We start from the raw sequence: 21,258 nt of genomic DNA, 5'->3' as shown, positions 1-21,258 counted from the left end.
AAGACACAACTGATAGTTTAAGGTTTTTTGTTTTGTTTGGTACTGGGGATTTAACACAGCTACAACCTCAGCCCTTTTATTTATGTAGTTTTTGTTTTGAGATAGGGTCTCATTAAGTTGCAGAGGAAGTCCTTAACTTTCCACTTCCTACCTCAGCCACCCAGATAGCTAAGATTACTGGCACGTACTAGGCCAGATAATCAATTTGTGATGAGACACTAGAATGCATAAGTAGGGTTTTGAGCAATTTCTGTTACTGGCATTTCCTTTATCACAAACCTTTCTAACACAAAGGAAAAGTGCCTAACATGTTTTCTCAAAGATCAGCTCTTTGGGTTTATACTCACCACCTCCCACCACAAAAAATTTCTAATTAAATAATTAAACTAAGTACTACACACTTTTTTCTTTTTTGTCATGCTGAGGACTAAACCTAGGCAAGCATTCTACCACTAAGCTACATCCCCAGTCCACTATGAACTTTTGAAATCATATTAAGCATTTCAACTTGACTGTATCATACAACAACGGCTGAATAGCTTTTTTGTAAGTGTATTAATTAATTGATCAATCATCATTTTGGAGGGCTGGGGAATATAGCTCAGTTGGCAGAGTGCTTGCCTAGCATGCACAAGGCCCTGGGTTCAATCCCCAGCACCACCAAAAAAAAAAAAAAAAAAAAAATCATCATTTTGGTTGTCTTTTTTTGCTCATGTGTGATGCCAGGGGTGGAACCCAGGGACTCATGCATGCTAGGCAAGCACTCTACCAGTAAGCCACATTCCCAGCCTGTCTGTATCTCTCTCTCTCTCTTTCTCTCTTCTCAAACAAAGCCTTTGCTAAAAATAATAGCTCCTACAATGGTAAAATGCACATATTTCTTCTATTCCTGAAGCTTCTTTTTTACTTACTGGATGATAGAGGTATTTTCCTTTTAGAATAATTCACCTTTAAATTGGGTGTGGTGGGGCACACCTATAATCCCATCGGCTCAGAACTTGAGGCAGGAGGATTGCAAGTTCAAGGCCAGCCTCAGAAATTTAGAGAGGTCCTAACAAACTCAGTGAGACCCAATTTTTAAACAAGGGATGGGGATGTAGCTTAGTGTACCTCTAGGTTCAATCCCTAGTAGACAAAGTTCACCTTTAAAAGTTAAGAAGCTCGACTCCATGCTCTGTCCATAAGAGAATAAAAGCCTCAAAACCAACTTTAAAAAAAATTTTTTTTTTTTAGTTGTAGGTGAACACACAGTTATCTTTTGTTTTTATGTGGTGCTGAGGTTCTAACCCAGTGCCTCACACATGTGAGGCAAGTGCTTTACCACTGAGCCCCAGTCCTCAAAACCAACTTTTACAGAGATGAAATGTCAAGATTAGTCATATTTTTTATACAATCATATGTTTTTATAAAGTTTTAAAGCCATCAAACTTTATAAATTTTGTTGGACATGGTGGTGTACACCTAAAATTCTAGCGACTCTGGAGGTTGAGGGAAGAGGATCACAAGTTTAAAGCCAGTCTAGGCAATTTAGCAAGACTCTGTCTCAAAAAAAAATTTTTTTAAATGGATGGGGATGTAGCTCAGTGATACAGTGCTTGCCTACATATGCAAGGCCCTGGGTTCAATCCTTAGCACACACAAAAAAGAAAAAACTTCATAAATATTAATTTGAAGAGGAAATTGAGGCTGAAATGACTGGCCATCAGCCTCAGTTAATTGGAGAAAATTAAAACTGGACTGTGTCAATTTCTGTAGAACAGTCTTTCTGGTGTTTCTCCACATAAGACCATTTTTTGTGTGCCATTTGTTTTATTCATTCATTCATTCATTCATTCCAGGAATTGAAGCCAGAAGTGCTTTACCACAGAGCTACATGCCTGGTTCTTTCTATTTTTGAAACATTATCTTGCTAAAGTGCTGAGGCTGATCTCTATTTGTGATCCTCCTGTTTCAGCCTCTGGTGTAGCTGTTATTACAGGCATGTGCCATCACATCTGATGGTTGTGTGCCACTTGTTTTAGGTGTGCACAAAGGTAGAGCTGTTGGTTGGGTTCCACTGATGTGTAATGTATTAATTAATGGATTATTTCAACAGTTACCTAGTAGGTATCTATGAGCTGGGAATATAAAAATGAACAGAAGCCTTCCTTTCTGTGGGAGAACAGGAGTTCTCATTTATTCTTTTTTTTTTTAATATTTATTTTTTAGTTATCGGCGGACACAACATCTTTGTTTGTATGTGGTGCTGAGGATCGAACCCGGGCAGCACGCATGCCAGGCCAGCACGCTACTGCTTGAGCCACATCCCCAGCCCCCTCATTTATTCTTTTTAAAATATATTTTTTAGTTGTAGTTGGACACAATACATTTATTTATATATTTTATGTGGTGCTGAGGATTGAACTCAGTGATTCACCCATGCTAGGCAAATACTGTACCACAGAGCCACAAACCCAGCCCCCTCTCATTTATTCTTGATGGAAAGGAATCTGACTATATCTACAAAATCACAGACATCTATTTCTGGAATCGCACTCCACCTACATTAGAGTACAGGTAACTCACTGCAGCTTTCTGTGTAAAATGATTAGAAATTACCCAAAGATCCAGTGAAACAGGACAGGATGAATAAACCACAGGGCTGGGGTTGTGGCTCAGCGGTAGAGCGCTGGCCTCACAGGTGCGAGACCCAGCGTTCAATCCTCAGCAACACATAAAAATAAATAAGTGGGGGCTAGGGTTGTGGCTCAGTGGTGGAGCACACGCCTCCCACATGCCGGACCCTGGGTTGGATCCTCAGCAACACATAAAAATAAATAAGTGGAAATAAAGGTATTGTGTCCAATTTCAACTAATAAAATAAATATTTAAAATAAATAAATAAATAAGTGAAGTAAAGGTTTGTGTCCAACTACAATAAATAAATAAATAAATACTTAAAGATAAAATAAAATAAACTACACATTAAGGTATAGCCACACAGAGAATATTATGCCACAGTAAACGGTGCACATTTCTTTTAGTTTTTTCTTCCTGATACTGGGGATTGAACCTAGCATTGTTCTGTCACTGACCTACATCCCTAACTCCTTTCATTTTTTTTATTTTGAAATGGGATCCTTAGATCGCTAGATTGCCCAGGCTGGCCTCCTGCCTCAGCCTCCTGAGTTGCTCTGATTACAATACCGCACCTGGCTAACAATGCAGATCTTCATATGCCAATTCGGAGAAAGCCTACTGGGGCTGAAACTATGTTGCTCAGGTTGTTCTCAAATTTTTAGGCTCAAGTGATTCTCCTGCCTCAGCCTCCCAAGTAGCTGAGACTACAGGCATTCACCACTGCACCAGCAGACTTTTTTTTGCACGAGGAAAAAGCAAAGTTACCTCTAGTACAAAAAAAGGGGGACGAGAATAACCATATCTATTCCCGTTTGTTTGGTTTTGCATTTTTTTTTAAACTGGAAGTATAAACAACAAAACTCTAATGGAGGTTTTTCCATTATTCTTTCGTAAAGACGTTGTAAATACTACCTATATTTGTAAATGCCCTCGTGAGGAGCTCATAGCTTTACGGACAACTCTGTTAGGGAAGGAAAGGTGGGAAGCTTTCTTGGTTGCTGCCTGGCGAGCCTGGGAAAGGCAGAGGGCAGTGGGCACCGGCCGTTGTATGCTCAAGTACAGCCCGGAATCCATGCTTCTCGGGCAAGAGGCAGCGCGGCCTCCCAGGGGCAGTCCTCAGTGGCCTTGCCACTGCTCAGATTAACTCTGGTCTCCCACATCACAGATGTCCCTCCCAAGCCATCCCAAACCCTCCAGCCAAGTACTTACCATGATAACTTCCTCCTAGCAGCACGTTGCCTTCTCACCTTCTCTCAGTTCAACGCTCCACGCTCAACTGCCGACTGCCACGCAGTATGCCAGGCCCTGATTGGCTCATCGTCTGCATGACTGCCATTGGCTCCAACAGCTCCAGGGCGGGGCCGCAGGCTGAGCCCCCAATCGTGATGGGCCATCTTCCTTGAATGGCAAAGCAAATCCTTCTGATTGGTCTTCACTTTAGGCGGGAAATCCTACTGCATCATTGTCGAGGAGAGGTGGGCCTGGGCTTGCGGTGTTGATGCCATCTAAGGGTTGGCCACCGGACCAAGAAGGAACTCTGCTTAGGGGAGAGGGACATATTACAGTTGCCTATTCCACACGAACCCTATCTGTTCTTCTGCAAAAATCCGCCTCTACCAAGCTTTACTGGGCGTCCGGATTACAAAGTGGATATCCAGTAAAAGACTTTGCAGGCTCAGCTTTATGCAACTATACATAAGGACTACTTGGCAATCTGTTACAGGTGCTGATGATGTTATTAGTATAGTAGGCTGATAAGAATCTTAAGTCCCTATGCAACCCACTCTTGTTTGGTCACATGATCAATTGAACCCAGCATGCTCAGCCACATAGACCTTTTTAAATATTTTTTGGGGGGATAGGGTCTCACTAAATTGCTCAGTAAATTGCTGAGGCTGACCTTGAACTTGCTATCCTCTGGAACTTGTCTCAGCCTCCCAAGTCACTAGAATTACAGGCCACTGTGCCCAGCTTCGGTCATTTAAATAACTCTTATAATGAATTTATTGAACTTAGTCATCATGAACATACAGATCTTCTCTTTTGGGGGTGGGGATATAGCTCAGTTGGTAGAGTGCTTGCTTCGCATGCACAAGGCCCTGGGTACAATCCCAGCAGCACACACACAAAAGAATCTCTCTTTCTCTTTTGCTTTCTATTTTTTCAACTTTTATCTTTTCAGTTCTATCTTATTTGAATCATTCTCTGTGTGTGTGTGTGTGTGTATTTTTTTTTTTTTTGGTTGTAGTTGGACACAATACCTTCATTTTATTTATTTATTTTTATGTGGTGCAGAGGATCGAACCCAGCATCTCACATGTGTTAGGCAAGTGGTCTATTGCTGAGCCATAACCCCAGCCCCCTGAAACAACTTTTTATTCACATATTTTTTTGGTACCAGGGATTGAACTCAGGGGTTAGTTACTTCTACTTTGTATCACTCCTAATCATTGAAGAGATGCTCTCCCTCTTAAAGATTCTAAATTAAGGACTTGAGATGTAACTCAGTGATAGCATGCTTGCTTACCAAGTACAGATCTTAGTTTGAACAAAGAGACAGAGAGAGAGAGAGAAGTCTAAATTAAAATAGTATAATGAGAGAGAGAGAGAGAGAGAGATTGGGCCAAAAATACAGAAAGAATTAGAGGTGCTGAAGTTTGATTACAGAACCTCATGCAGTAGGAGGATATGTATGATACAGAAAAGCAAACTTGGTTGCATGTTCTTGGAGTCTGTCAGGCTTATCTTCTGGCTGTCAGCATTTACATAAATAACTTGTATATCTTGGGCCTGGAGTTCAGGCTGGCATGCTTCCTGTAAATTTTACAGGGAAAAGGAAGCTAAAGTAGGCATCTAGGTGTTTAAAGGATATTTAGAGAAATTGGGAGGAATTTTAGGAGTGAAAGGAATTTGCTAAAGAGATAAGACAAGATATTGACAAGACATTTGATCTAGGGGCCCAAATATTCAAAAGATCTTCTGGGGAGGTTAAGGACAAGCAATCAGAAGTAAAGGGCAACAAAGGTGGGCATAATAGGAGAATTTATAATAGATAAAAACTTAAACTTTTCTTCTATATCTAATTTTTGTTCTTTAATCTTGCTAAGGGACTCATAAAGCTAACTGTTAGAAATAACCAGATACCCCAAGAAATCAAACGTGTGCTCAAAAGCGGGTGGGTAAAGCAAACCTTTACTTCTGCCAGAATAGTATGTTACAGGAACCTGGTTAGCAAACCCTCCTGGGTGCACAATCCCCCTAGTTTATATACCTAATGCTTCACTGCCCTTCACCCTGATTGGAGAACACAATGGAACAATCTACACAATTGGCTAATCTTAGAATTAGGGCAGGCAAAAGGGAAGAACTACTATAATTGGACCTAATTAAGGCTGAATACTATATTCTGAAAATGGACCCCTAGACTTTCTATTTCTCACATAACCATTATATATTCCTTTGTGTGCCTTTTAAAATTTGATCTTTCTATATGTACCAAGAGGATAGATTTTTGGAAGCGGGAGGAAGGAAGGAAGGAAGGAAGGAAGGAAGGGAGGGAGGGAGGGAGGGAGGGAAAGCACTTGGGCCCGGGAATATACCTGAGTAGTAAAATGTTTGCCTGGCATGTACAAGATCCTGAGTTTGATCCCCAGCACTGAAAAGAAAAGAAAGAGCAGGAAAAGAGGGAAGGAGGAAGGGAGACAGAGAAGGAGGAAGGAAGGAAGTGGGATGGGGTTGTAGCTCAGTGGTAAAGCATTTGCCTAGCACTGCAAAAAGAAAAAAAGAAAAGAAAAAAAAAACAAAGAAAAACAAACAAACAAAAAACCCCACAATCTTTTAGATACAAAACTCTAAATCTTCAAATATATACTTACTTTGTGAGTCTTTTTATGACTTGAAACCAAGAGGCCTTCTATGGTTCAACAAACTATGGACACAAGTGCATTTCAAAGTGCAAAAGATGCAGTCTGTTTTAAGATTCAAAATCTCCTCCAAAATAGGCTTAGATAGCAAAGACCCTCATTGTTAACAAGGCAAGGAAGATTGGAGATAATTAAGACAAACTCCCCTGAGAACTGATACCTTTGGACAAAGAGATCCTTTGTGTTACTGATTCCAGCTGGCTAGCTGCCTGGTACCAGCATGACAAACTGCACCCCTTAGCTGGTGAAGACCAGAATGATTATCTGTTTTGGTCACAAAGTCAAGATCTCAAGACATAAAACAAAAGGAGAATCTTATCTTTTCCTGCTCATGATATAAACCACACAGAAGACAAAGACAAAAGAAACAAGGGGGATTCCTGGGAGGCTATGGATCAATAAGCAATGGGTACTCAGAACCAAATTCACAGAGCAAAAATTCAAAAAAATTCATTCCTTTTTAAATTTATTTTTTACATACATGACAATAGTGGAATGTATTATACTCATTATTACTCATTTACAGCACAAGTTTTCGTAACTCTGTATATAAAGATGTTCACTCCAAATTAGAATTCATTCTTTTAAAAAATATTTTTCAATTGTCAATGGATCTTTATTTTAGTTATTTATATGAGGTGCCAAGAATCGAACCCAGTGCCTCACACATGCTAGGAAGCTGTTCTACCACTGGGCTACAACCCCAGCCCAAAGAGTTCATTCTTACAAATGTTTTTTTCCTGGCAAAATTAATTTGGAAAGGAAAAGACAAGGAAAAAAATTTACCTTCCTCTCACAATCAGGCATTCCAGAATGAACTCCAGTAGTGCTAACTTTGATAAGAATTTCTACCTTCTTCTGGCTTTGGCAGTTTTTCCAGGATCCTATCTGCAGTCTCCAGAGCAAATGGGAACACCCCAGACTTTTAGGATCCTATTCTCTTGCCAGAAACTGTAGGGACAGTAAAACTCTAATTCCATCTTCTTGGGGTCTCTTATGGGCCTGAGAATTAAATTGACATAAGACAGATTAACAGGAGAAGAGTGTACCAAATTATTTGATACCAGTTTTACATGGCCCAGGAGCCCTCATATGAAAATGAAGACTCAAAGAAGCAATTACTTATATACTGAATTGGTCAAAGAATAGTAAGTTGTGAAGAGGCAGCTCAATTATGTGGGGATACTTAAAAGATAGGGCTATTTTTAACAAAGTCTGGGTAGAATTCTCTCATCTCAATTTCTCAAACTCAAGGTTAAGGATGTTGTATCTTTCACATGGGAATTTAATCCGCTTCTAAGAAATAACATGAAGGTCAGGGTTATCCTGCACGTTCTGTTTTTTCAGATGCTTTTTTTTTTAGACATATATGACAGTAGAGTGTATTTTGACATATTCTACATACATGGAGTACAACCCATTCTAATTATGATCCCATTCTGGTTGTACATAATGTGGAATTACACTGGCTGTGTATTCATATATGAGCAAAGGGAAGTTATGTCTGATTCATTCTACTGTTTTTCCTATTCCCATCTCCCCTTCCTTCCCTTCATTCCCCTTTGTCTAATCCACTGAATTTACATTCTTTCTCCTCCCCTACCTTATTATATGTTAGCATCTGCATATCAGAGAGAACATTTGGCCATTGGTTGCTTTTTTGTTTGTTTGTTTGTTTGGTACCAGGGATTGAACCCAGGGGCACTTAACAACTGATTCACATCCCCAGCCCATTTTTGTATTTTATTTAGAGACAGGGTCTTACCAAGTTGCTTAGTGCCTCATTAAGTTGCTGAGGGGCTTTGAACTCCCAATCCTCCTGCCTCATCCTTCCGAGCCACTGGGATTACAGGTGTGTGCCGCTGTGCCTGGTTGGTTTTGGGGGACTGGCTTATTTCACTTATCATGATATTCTCTAGTTCCATCCATTTACTGACAAATGCCATAATTTCATTTTTCTTTATGGCGGAATAATATTCCATTGTGTATATATACCACATTTTCTTTATACATTCATCTGTTGAGGGGCACCTAGGTTGGTTCCATAGTTTGGCTACTGTAAATTGAGCTGCTATAAACATTGTTGTGGCTGCGTCACTGTAGTATGTTTTCAAGTGTTTTTAATTTAACTAGTCAACAGGCTATAGTGATAGATTTTTAATTGTTTTGCTCCATAGAAGAAAAGCACCACTTCGCTTAGTTACTTGAAGTATTAATGTAAAGGAATTGGAATTTTCATGCAGAAGAAAGGACCAAAAGGAGACAAATATAAAGACCATAGAAATAGCTATTTATTTGTGTATTTATTTATTTATTTCCTTGCAGTTCTTGGGATAGAAGATAAGGGCCTCATGCATGCTAGGAAAGTGTTCTACCACTGAGCTATACTCCCAGCCCTTTTTATTTTTATTTTGAGACAAGGTATTGCTCAGCTGCCCAGGCTGGCCTTGAACTTGAGTTCTTCCTGCCTCAGTCCCAAGTTGACCAGATTACAGGTGTATGCCACTGTGCCCAGTTTTACCAAGCAGTTAACATATGAACCTTTGGGGGAGAATTATCCAAACCATAGAATGAGTTTTTATGCATTATGACTAACAGTGCTATGAAAATTTGCATACAAGTTTTGTATGGACATGTATTTTCACTTCTCTTGGATATACATCCCTGGAAGCAAATGACTGTATAATAAAGAACCTTAATGTTTAAAAATTTGAAGAACTACCCAACTTTCCAAAACAGCTGCATTCCCCTCAGTAGAGTATGAAGTTTCCAACAATTCCATTTTGTCTCCAACACTTATTATCTGACTTTGTTACTCTAGCTATCTTAATATTCACTACTAAGTGGTGTGTCATTGTGGGAGATTTGTGTTTCCCTAATAACTAATGATGTCAAGAGTTTTTCTATGCTTATTAGATATTTGAATATTTTCTTGGGAGAAATGTTTCCTTCAGATCCTTTACCCACTTTTAAATTGTACTGTTTATCTTTTTGTTGCTTAATTTGAGTTCTTTNATTTTAAAAAATCAATTGTCCAAGCCAGACATGGTGGTGCACGCTATAATCTCAGCAGCTTGGGAGGCTGAGGCAGGAGGATCATGAATCCAAAGCCAGCCTCAGCAAAAGCAAGGTGCTAAGCAACTTAGTGAGACCCTATCTCTAAATGAAATACAAAATAGGGCTTGGGATGTGTGCCCCTGAATTCAATCCCGGTACTGAAAAAAAGAAAAAAAAATGTTGGGGGATGGGGGGCTGTGGTTGTGGCTCAGTGGTAGAGTGCTTGCCTAGCATGTGTGAGGCACTAGGTTTAATCCTCAGTACCACATAACAATGAATAAATAAATAATAAATGTATTGTATCCATCTACAACTAAATAAATTTTTAAAAAATCAATTGTCAGGGCTGAGGGTGTAGCTCAGTGGGAGAGCACTTGCCTAGCACATGTAAGGCACTGGGTTTAGTCCCCAGCACCACATAAAAATAAATAAACAAAATAAAGGCATTGTGTCCATCTACAACTAAAAAATATTTTAAAAAATCAATTGTCCAAGCCAGACATGGTGGTGCACGCTATAATCTCAGCAGCTTGGGAGGCTGAGGCAGGAGGATCATGAGTTCAAAGCCAGTCTCAGCAAAATTGAGGTGCTAAAGCAACTCAGTGAGACCCTGTCTCTAAGTAAAATGCAAAATAGGGCTGGGGATGTGGCTCAGTGGTCCAGTGCCCCTGAGTTCAATCCTCGGTACAAATAAAAAAAAAAATCAATTGTCCATCAAGAGAATGAGAAGGCAAGCCACAGACTGGGAGAAAATATTTGCAAAAGTCACATCTGATAAAGGACTATTATCCAAAATATACAAAGAATATACAAAGAATTCTTCAAACTTGACAGCAAGAAAATGAACAACCTATCAAGCCAGGCATGGTGGCATACTTCTGTAATCTCAGCAATTTGGAAAGCTGAAACAGGAGGATCAGAAGTTTGAGCCCAGCTTGGGTAACTTGGAGAGTACTTGTTTCAAAACACAAACGAACAAAAAATGCTGGGGATGTAGCACAGTGCTTGAATACCCCTGGGTTTAATCCCCAGCAGCACATAGAAAGAGAGAGAGAGAGGAGAGAAAGAGAAAGGGAGGGAAGGAAGGAAGGTAGGAAGGAAGGAAGGGGGGAAAGGAGAGAAGAAAAATAAATGAACAACCATTATAAATTGAGCAAAAACAAAAGATCCGAATAGACGTCTCACCAAAGAACACACACAGTAGCAAATAAACATATGAAAAGATGCTCAACACTACATTTCATTAGGAAAATGCAAAATAAAACAATAATGAGATGCTATCATATACCATATGCCTACAAGAATGACCAAAATCCAGAACACTGATAATACCAAATGCTGGTGTGGACATGGAGCAACCGGAACTCATTGGTGGTGGCAATGCAAGGTGGTACAGACACTGTGGAAGACATTTTGGTAGTTTCTTTTTTTTTTTTTTTTTCTTGTTTTGTTTTTATTCACTGCCTTTCCTCTGGTTTGTTTCAAAAGCCTGGAACAGATTTGATATTCTGGAAAGCAATTTTAATAATAACTAAAACTGCATTTGATTAATTTTCATGAGCTATACATTTTTCATATTTAGTATTTTTCAATCACTGAGATGTAATAATACAGCCAGGCCATTTTGGTAGTTTCTTAGAAATTAAGCATACTTGGGCTGGGGATGTGGCTCAAGTGGTAGCGCACTCGCCTAGCATGGATGAGGCACTGGGTTCGATTCTTAGCACCACATAAAAATAAAATAAAGATGTCGTGTCCACCTAAAAAACTAAAAAATAAATATATAAAAAAAGAAAATTAAGCATACTCTTTTTTTTAAAAAAGAGTATTTTATTTGTATTTCATTTGTATATATTTTTATGTGGTGCTGAGGATCAAACCCAGTGCCTCACACGTGCCAGGTGAGCACTCTACTACTGAGCCACAACCCCAGCACTAAACATGTTCTCAATATAAATCTAGCAATCATTCTTGTTATTCATCCAAATTAGTTGAAAACATGTCCACACAAAAGCCTGCACATGAATGTTTATAGCAGCATTATTCATAATTGTCAAAACCTGAAGACAATTGAATATGTCCTTCAGTAGGTGAATGGGTAAATAAATTATAGTACATCCAGATCATTAAATATTAGTCAATATTATATAGAAATGAACTATCAAGCTATAAAAAGGCATGAAAGACTTTTTTTTTTGTACCAGGGATTGAACTCAGGGGGCATTCAACCACTGAGTCACATCCCCAGCCCTGTTTTGTATTTTATTTAGAGACAGGGTCTCACTGAGTTGCTTAGCACCTTGATTTTGCTGAGGCGGGTTTTGAACTTGTGATCCTCCTGCCTCGGCCTCCCTTTCGAGCAGCTGTGATTACAGGTGTGCACCACCATGCTCAGCACCCAGTCCTTTTTATTTTTTATTTTGAAACAGGGTTGTTGTTGCTGGCCTTGAACTTATTTAGTTGTAGTTGGACACAATACCTTTATTTTATTTATTTATTTATTTATTTTTATGTGGTACTAAGGATTGAACCCAGAGCCTTGGCTCTACCACTGAGCCCCAGCCCCAGGCCCTGGCCTTGAACTTTGGATCCTCCCATCTCAGCCTCTCAGCCTCCCAATTTGGGGGATTACACATGTGTGCCACTGTGCCTTATGGCATGAAGGAATTTTTCTTTTTAAAGAGACAGAGAGAATATTTTTTAATATTTTTTTTTATAATATTTATATTTTAGTTTTTTCAGCAGACACAACATCTTTATTTGTATGTGGTGCTGAGGATCGAACCTGGGCGCATGCATGCCAGACGAGCGCGCTACCGCTTGAGCCACATCCCCAGCCCGGCATGGAGGAATTTTAAATGCCTGTTACTAAGTGGGGTAAAAAAAGCCAATGTGAAGCCAGGCATGGTGGCACATGCCTATAATCCCAGCAGCTGGGGAGGCTGAGACAGGAGAATCGAGAGTTCAAAGCCAGCCTCAGAAAAAAGCAAGGTGCTAGGCAACTCAGTGTGACCCTGTCTCTAAATAAAATACAAAACAAAGCTGGGGATGTGGATCAGCAGTCAAGTGCCCTGAGTTCAATCCCTAATACCCCCCCCAAAAAAAAAGACAATCTGAAAAAGTTACATGCTGTATAATTCCAACTATATGACACCCTGGGAAGGGCAAAACTGTGGACCTTTATTTGTTTATTTATTTATATACAGTGCTGAGAACAGAACCCAGTGCCTCACATGTTAGGCAAACGCTCTACCACTGAGCCACAACCCTAGCCCCAAAACTATGGAGACAATAAAAATGATTAGGTGTTCCCAGGGATTGAGGGGAAGGAAGGATGAATAGGTAGATCACAGAGAACTTTTAGGGGAGTGAAACTATTCTGCATGATACAATAATTATATATGGATGTTGTTATACATTTGTCTAAATCCATAGAATGTGAAACACCAGGAATGAACCCTAATATGAGGTATGGACTTTGGACTTTTATTAATGTGTCAATGTAAGTTCACCAATTGTAACAAGCGTACCACTCTGGTGCTGGAAATCAATAGTGGAAAAAATTGTGTATCTGGGGACAGGGAGTATATGGGAACTCTCTGTACTTTCTACTCAGTATTACTATGAGACTAAAATGTCTCTGATAAATAAAACCTATTTTAAAAAAAATCAACTGTTGGGCTGGGGTTATGGCTCAGTGGTAGAGCACTTGCCTAGCACGTGTGAAGCCCTGGGTTCGATCCTCAGCACCATATAAAAATAAATAAATAAAATAAAGATATTGTGTCCAACTACAACTAAAAAGTAAATAAATATTTTTTAAAAAATCAACTATTGGGACTGGGGATGTCGCTCAAGCGGTAGCACGCTCGCCTGGCATGTGTGCGGCCCGGGTTTGATCCTCAGCACCACATACAAAACAAAGATGTTGTGTCTGCCGAAAACTAAAAAATAAATATTAAAAAAAATTCTCTCTCTCTCTAAAAAAAAAAATCAACTGTTCATAAACCTAAGGATTTATTTCTAGATTCTCAATCATATTCCATTAATTTTTGTCTACCCATATATCAATACCACAGTCTTGATGACTATAACTTTGTAGACAATTTAGAAACTAAGAATTGTGAATCCTCCAATTTTGTTCTTTTTTTTTTAAGTTGGACACAATACCTTTTATTTTATTTATTTATTTTCTTGTGGTGCTGAGGATTGAACCCAGGGCCTCACACATGCTAGGCAAGCACCAGCCCCAATTTTGTTCTTTTTCAAAAATGTTTTGGCTATTTTGGGTCCATTGCATTTCAATATGAACTTTGGGATCAGGTTAATAATTTCTGCAAAATAGGCAGTTGGGATTTTGATAGGAATTTCACTGAGCCATGGACTAATTTGGGAGAATACTGCCATTTTAACAATTCAAAGTCTGACACTTGTGCTGGGAATGTGGTTCAGTGGCACAACACTTGCCTAATGAAAAAACAAAATGAAAAAAAGGAAAAAAAGGTCGTCAAAGAAGAGTCTTCCATTCTATGAACATGGAACATCCATTTTTTAGGCTGTCTTTAATTTAACAATATTTAACAATTTCCAATGTACATATTTTACATTTAGTTAAATTTATTAGTTTTTTTTCCCCCACTGATGCTTAAGATTAAACCCAGGGGCACTTTGCCACTAAACTATATCCCTATTTATATTTTGAGACAGTTTATTGCTAAATTTGCAGAAGCTGGCCTTGAACTTGCAATCCTGCTGCCTCAGCTTCTCAAGTAGCTGGGATTAGAGGTGTGCACCACTGTGCCCAGCATATCTTAGTATTTTTGTAAATAAATTTATTCTAGGTATCTTATTCTTTTTAGTGTAATATGAACAAATTTGTTTTCTTAATTTCATTTTGGAATAGTTCATTGCTAGTGTATATAAATCTAATTGAGCCGAGCGTTGTGGCCCATGCCTATAATCCCAGAGGCTTTGGAGGCTCAGGCATGAGGATCGCGAGTTCAAAGCCAGACTTAGCAGGTTAGCAAGGCCCTAAGTAAAATATTAAAAAAAGCTGAGGGCCAGGCGCACGCTTGTAATCCTAGAGGCTTGGGAGGCTGAGATAGGAGGATCAAAGCCAGCCTCAGCAAAACTGAGGTGCTATGCAATTCAGTGAGACCCTGTCTCTAAATAAAATACAAAATAGGGCTGGGGATGTGGCTCAGTGGTTAAACTGCTCAAAAACTGCATTCCAGCTTTAACATGGTTGTTAGTAAACCTTGGGGGAACTTCCATTATAAAGTTTTCAAGTCTCTTGTTCTGAAATACACTTTTCTAGACTTAAGTGGAGGCATTTCAGGACAAGGGACATCTGCTCAGTTAAGTTTAGGCATTATGGCAGTGGGTTAAAGGAGATATCAGACAGGAAGTGGGAGCCTATCTGAACAGTTCCTCAGGACAATAGAATCAGCAAATATTTGAATAGACCAAGGGGGTTTGCTAAAGCAGAGTGTTCCAAGGGGTGTCACCTTGTCTGGGAGTCCACTATCCTGTCACTAGTCTACCAGGCTATACAGGCAGCAGGCTAAGATCCAACCTGAAAACACATATAAAGTTTTTGTGGGGAGCAGATGCCTGCTTTGGTTCTGTTTGGTTTGGCTGGGTTGTTATCATTTTGCTGGGAACAAGTAAATACCTTATTACACTAACTTTTTCTCTTTCTTTTTATTTTCCTTCCTTTTTTTGTACTGAAGATTGAACCCAGGAATACTCTACCACTATGCTACATCCCCACCTTTTTTTTTTTTCCAAAGATAGGGTTTCCCTAAGTTGTTGAGTCTGGCTTTGAACTTGCTATCCTCCTTCCTCAGCCTCCCTAGTCACTGATTACAGGTGTGCACCACCACACCAGGAACCCCAGCTGCCCTTTTAATATTTTGTGACAGGGTCTTCTAACTTGCCCAGGCTGGCCTTGAACTTTCGATCCTCATACTTCAGCCTTCCAAGAGGCTGGGATTAACTTTTTTCATTTTCAAAGAAATGAGTGAAAACAGAAAAAGACCTCTTGGCTCCAAGAATAAATTAACCTGAGGGGAGTCTGATGGTAACACACATGGATTTCCTCATGGTGTGGAGAATGGTATGAAGTACTCTTGAGTGGGGGAGTTGCCATTATGGTCCCCCATGGTTCTTCAAAAACTGCCAGGTGCTCCTAGATGAGGAGAGGCTGCTATTGGCATCTGAGGGGTTCTAGGGGTACCCCCAATGGAGGACTGCCTATTGCCTCTGGAGAATGCTTGCCTACTTATAGGACATTATCTGTAGCTGGAGGCTCAGAGCACCCAGTGTGAATTTTGCTAATTTATAGAACACTCCCAAAAGGCTGCACTCTCCTGTCAAAACATGGGGGGTGACTTCCTGCCATCCCATTGTAGTTGAGAGGTCAGGGCCCCTCAGCCAGACCCATAACCACATCTCACAGTGCCCAAAGATGCAGACCAAACATCATCTTGTGTCGGGGGGCTTGGATGATGCCCAGCTGGATGGAGTAAATGTTTTGGGATGAATGATCAAGGATGGTATCAGGTACAGTGGAAGCAGGGTAGAATTCTTACCCAGGGACGTCACTTGGCCCTCAGTGAAGGCGGCTAGTCACTTACCTGGTGACTTGGAATTCCTCCTCTGTGTGTCAGTGATAGAGATACTCTAGAACCCAGTGAGCTCTGGTCTTGATCATGTGATGTGTAGGTAGGGTGGGCTATTTGGGTGTGTAATAGCAGGTAAAGCCCGGTGCTGGGTCCTCCAGGGAGTGCGAGTGGCAGAGCTGCTGGTAGAATCCAGCGCCTGGGGGCGGGGGAGAGCCCTGCGCGCAGGCGGAGTTAGCAAGAGGGGCGGGCACAGAGCTCAGAGCGGTGGCTGTGGTGGCGACAGCAGGTGGGTTGCATCGGGTCTTGCGCGGATGGGCTCGGGCGGAGAGCAGCTGAAAGCTCTGATTTCTGGGCACAGGGTCTCGCGCAGCTGGCTGGGGCGGTGGCGGCAGCCGCGAGTGTCAGAGCGCCAGCAGGTGCACCGGGTCTTAGCTCCGGATCCGGAGCTCAGGGCCCAGGGAGCCCCAGCTTCACAGCCGCTGATATTCTGGCCTGCCCAGTGGGGGGTGATTGCCATTCTTTGAGGCCAGGTGGTCACTTGAGCCCCGTCCCCGGTTGCACAGCTGCTCCTGTTCCGGGTCTCGACTTCCTGGCCCAGCTCCCAGGAAGCCTCCCATTTCACCTTGCTCTTGGATCTCAGACCACAGAGCTCTTCCCAGACTCTGGCTTTCCCTACCCTCAGGACTACCTAACTGGTACCCATGTGGGGCTTTGCCTTATCCCCTCCACTGCCCTAAAGGCAGACAGGACCTCCAGGCTTCCTTGTAACCTCCTGTCCTCTGGCCTGACTCCTGTCCCATCCCAACCCTCCAGCAAGCCCATGATGCAGGTGTCCTAGGTCTCCAGAGCTAAGATAAGAAGAGCACTGGGGAGAGGCAGTACAGAAGGAACTGAAGGTTGGCTAGTACCTGGCTGAACAACTTGTCATTTCCCTCTGTCTGACCCTACTAGATTCCAGTGGCTAGTTTGGTGCACCTCTTAACTACCCATTATGGCCTGGGGACTGCACAGTGCTGCTAGCTTGGCACACTTCTGCCAGAAGCTGAATCGACTGAAGCCTCTGGAGGATTCCAGCATGGAGACGTCTCTGCAGCGCTGCCTGTCCACCTTGGACCTGACCCTGCTGGGTGTGGGTGGCATGGTAGGCTCAGGCCTCTATGTGCTCACGGGTACCGTGGCCAAGAATATGGCTGGTCCTGCTGTACTCTTGTCCTTTGGTGTGGCTGCTGTGGCCTCCCTGCTGGCAGCCCTATGCTATGCAGAATTTGGAGCACGTGTACCCCGCACAGGCTCTGCATACCTATTCACCTATGTGTCCATGGGCGAGGTGTGGGCCTTCCTCATAGGCTGGAATGTGCTCCTAGAATACCTTATTGGGGGTGCTGCTGTGGCCCGTGCCTGGAGTGGCTATCTGGATGCCATCTTTAGCCATGGCATTCGCAACTTCACTGAGTCTCAAGTGGGTGTCTGGCAGGTGCCCTTCCTGGCCCGCTACCCAGATTTCCTGGCTGCTGGCATCATACTTCTAGCTTCTGCTTTTGTCTCCTGTGGAGTCCGTGTCTCCTCCTGGCTCAATCATACCTTCTCAGCCATCAGCCTGATGGTAATTATCTTCATCATCATCCTGGGCTTCATCCTTGCACACCCCCACAACTGGAGTGCTGAGGAGGGTGGCTTTGCACCCTTTGGCTTCTCTGGTATCATGGCAGGAACTGCTACCTGCTTCTATGCTTTTGTGGGCTTTGATGTCATTGCTGCCTCCAGTGAGGAAGCCCAGAACCCACGGCGGGCTGTGCCCATGGCCATTGCCATCTCCCTTGGCCTGGCAGCTGGTGCCTATATCCTCGTCTCCACCGTACTAACCCTCATGGTGCCCTGGCACAGTCTAGACCCTGACTCAGCACTTGCTGATGCCTTCTACCGGCGGGGCTACAGCTGGGCTGGCTTCATCGTGGCAGCTGGCTCCATCTGCGGTAAGGGGTCCTTCTGGGCAAGGTGGGAGAGAACAGGGCAGTGGGGTCCTGTCCTGAGCCTCTTAGAAAATCTCCACCTTGGGGCTGGGGTTGTGACTCAGTGGTAGAGTGCTCGCCTAGCATGCACGAAGCACTGGGTTCGATTCTCAGCACCACATAAATGTAAAATGAAGATATTGTGTCCACCTAAAACTTAAGAACAAATATTTTTAAAAAAGAAAATAAAATCTCCACCCATGCCTCAGTCTTACCAGTTGCATAATGGGCCTGGGAAAGTGCTAATTATTGGAGACTTTCACCTAGGCTTGTTGGAAGGACTCCTCCTATGGGGCTCCTCCCCCCAAATTGTACATAGAATGTCAATTCTGGGCATGTACTTACAAGCCTTCTCCTGGGCAACGGGGCTCAGTTTTTATCAGGTTCTCCAGTGGGCCTATGACTTAAATTGGAGTGCCCCATTCCTGGAGTGGGGGAATGATAATCTTGTACTTCATACACATTCATACTAAAAGCCCAGACAATCTCATCCCTGTGTCTCCAAGGAACCACCTAGGCCCCAGACCCCAACAGTGACCCCTGATAGGTTTAACTATCATGATGACCATTGCCCTACCCTCTGCTACAGCCATGAACACCGTTCTACTCAGCAACCTCTTCTCCCTGCCGCGTATCGTCTATGCCATGGCTGCAGATGGGCTCTTCTTCCAGGTGTTTGCCCGAGTGCACCCCCGGACACAGGTGCCCGTGGTGGGCATCTTGGTGTTTGGTGTCCTTATGGCTCTCCTGGCACTGCTGCTGGACCTTGAGGCGCTGGTCCAGTTCCTGTCCATTGGCACTCTATTGGCCTACACCTTTGTGGCCACCAGCATCATTATTCTACGTTTTCAGAAGGTTTCTCCACACAGCTCCCCAGGCCCAGCCAGCCCTGGCCCTGCAGCCAAGAAGTATGATTCTTTCTCAGACCACATACAGCTAGTAGGTGCTGTGCAAACCTCAATTTCTGAGCCTGGGCAGCTTCGACCAGCCCTGAGGCCCTACCTGGGATTCCTTGATGGATGTAACCCTGGAGCTGCTGTGACTTGGGCACTTAGCATCCTGGTGATCTCAGCCATCACCCTGGGCTGTGTGCTAGTCTTCGGAGACTCGGCCTTGCACCTCCCACGGTGGGGCTACATCTTGCTGCTCCTGATTAGCAGTGTTGTGTTTCTGCTTTGCCTTCTGGTCCTGGGGGCTCACCAGCAACAGCAACAGCAAGACACTTTTCAGGTACCTTCCCCATTCAAGACCTGCTCAGTCTTACCCCAGCCAGCTCCCTTTGCCCCTTCTTTTTCTGCCATTCCATAATGAACAAGGGCTCATGAGGTTGGGGGAGGCCAATCCATCCATCCTCACTTTATTCATCTTTCCTCATGGTGAGGGAGTACATTCTCTCCAAAATTTCCAGAGACAGATGGAGGCTCTATGAAATTTCTGTGAAGTCAGGCTCGGGGCTGGCAGGTCTTTCCTAATGTCCATCTCAGCCTTGTCCTTATGCCCTCAGATCCCCTTGGTGCCTTTGACTCCAGCCCTGAGCATTCTCCTCAATATCTGCCTCATGTTGAAGCTGAGCTACCTGACCTGGCTGCGCTTCTCCATCTGGCTGCTGATTGGTGAGTGGGGGCAAGGCTAGGACACCTAGTGTGCTACAGTGGGAGGACAAAGAAGGCAGGTAGGGCTGGGTCCTATCCCTCAGGCTCTTTTCAACCTTGCAGGACTCGCTGTGTATTTCGGCTATGGCATTTGGCACAGCAAAGCGAACCAGCAGGAGCCACCAGAGCTGACCACCACACGATATGTGGTATTCTCCAGCAGCAGCCTAGAAGAGACAGTGCAGGCTGTGCAGCCCACTAGCCAGCCACCAGCTGAGGAGCCTGGTTGCATGGAGTAGCCAACCAGTCTGTGAGGCTAACTCATGATTGTTTTGCTCTCTCCATCTCCTCAAGAGGCCAGAGGAGCTGGGAGCTGCTTCTGTTCAGGACACCTTGGGTTTGTAGGCTCTGGTGGTTCTCAGGACTTAAGGACCCTAATCCAGATACTAAATTTCTCTGGTCTTCAGATAATGGGTCTTGGCCAGTGTTGGTGCAGTGAACTCCTTGCTCAGCACCTTCCTGTTTCTGATCAATTCCAGCTATTTGGGTGGGTAGGTAGGGTGGGCAGGGAAGAGGTCGCAGCCCCAGGAATTCATAATAATAACTGTTCAGCCAGCCATATGGTTAGCCACTATGTCCACTGTGGAATTCTCTGTGATACTGAGTCCTCACCTACCTTTGGGAATCGGGCAATTGTTCCAAATCCATAATAAAGACTGAAACTTCTACAAAGGTTACCTTGGGACCACCTTGAATCAGGGGCACAGCCAGGCCTGGGTTCAGGGATTCTCCCTCAGGCCAGTACTCCCTACCTGACTTAGAGGGAAGCAACATACACCAGACATATAGGGGTCAAACGGGCAAGAATATTCCCCACTTATCCTCTGGCAGATAGATCAAGGAGCAGAGCCTGGGCCTCAAAGAGGTTGCCTAGAAAAGGCAGTGGGGTTCCAGAGTTCTCTTGGTTTTTCAGGGCTCCCAGAGAGCACAGCATATTCCTGAGGCCTACCTAGGAACATCAAAGCACTCCCGCACACAGGCATATACCCTCTTGGCACAAACATACCCTAAGACATATGACTCACATGGATATCCTGCATGCCCATGTGCAGACTGAAATGACAGCTGTTTCTAGGCTTAGGCCCAGCCCACAGCTCACTTTTGTCTCTATCTGCCCACTCTGCCAGGGCTTTGAAATGAAGGCTGGAGATGTTGCACTTATGACTAGTTCACACGGATGTTCATGGGTATACGAGAACCTGGGCCTGCCTTCACTACCTTCCAGCCCACTTGGTAGAAATGGGAGCCCTAGCCTGGGGAGGAGGGAGTTCCCAGAAAGGCCCTAGGCCCACACTATACCCTCCCACTGGTGTTCCTTGTCTGTACTATGCCCACTGTAGTTGCATCCCCCTTCCTATTTCTTCTTGTAAGG

At 43.2% G+C, this 21,258-nt stretch overlaps 2 protein-coding genes across 3 annotated transcripts in view; one reads left to right on the top strand and one right to left on the bottom strand.

Moving 5' to 3' along the window:
- The window catches only part of LOC107154696 (tubulin alpha-3 chain), a 29,853-nt gene extending 13,440 nt beyond the window's left edge, over positions 1–16,413 (bottom strand). Inside the window, exons 1-2 of the mRNA XM_015500370.2 lie at positions 16,238–16,413; positions 3,829–4,156 (exon numbers count right to left, since the gene is read on the bottom strand). Coding sequence (XP_015355856.2) covers positions 3,829–3,831 — 3 coding nt within the window. The 5' untranslated portion in view covers positions 3,832–4,156; positions 16,238–16,413. The remainder of the gene's footprint in view (positions 1–3,828; positions 4,157–16,237) is intronic.
- Positions 16,414–16,449: 36 nt separating this feature from the next.
- Slc7a4 (solute carrier family 7 member 4) lies at positions 16,450–20,563 on the top strand. 2 transcript variants are annotated; one of them, XM_015500369.2, is made up of 5 exons: positions 16,450–16,511; positions 17,177–18,198; positions 18,824–19,464; positions 19,739–19,847; positions 19,950–20,563. In XM_015500369.2, exons 2-5 carry the CDS (start codon positions 17,217–17,219, stop codon positions 20,123–20,125), a joined length of 1,908 nt encoding a protein of 635 aa, XP_015355855.1. In that variant the 5' UTR covers positions 16,450–16,511; positions 17,177–17,216; the 3' UTR covers positions 20,126–20,563. The 2 variants fall into 2 exon arrangements, with proteins under 2 accessions (XP_015355855.1, XP_048641054.1); XM_048785097.1 differs by having other exon boundaries at positions 16,452–16,511; positions 19,969–20,563.
- Positions 20,564–21,258: the final 695 nt, after the last annotated feature.

The sequence above is a fragment of the Marmota marmota genome, unplaced genomic scaffold (genome assembly GCF_001458135.2).
Source record: "Marmota marmota marmota unplaced genomic scaffold, marMar, whole genome shotgun sequence".
Taxonomy (NCBI): domain Eukaryota; kingdom Metazoa; phylum Chordata; class Mammalia; order Rodentia; family Sciuridae; genus Marmota; species Marmota marmota.
The sequence above is the reverse complement of the archived record's forward strand: the minus strand, read 5'-3'. Positions and strand labels throughout refer to the sequence as shown.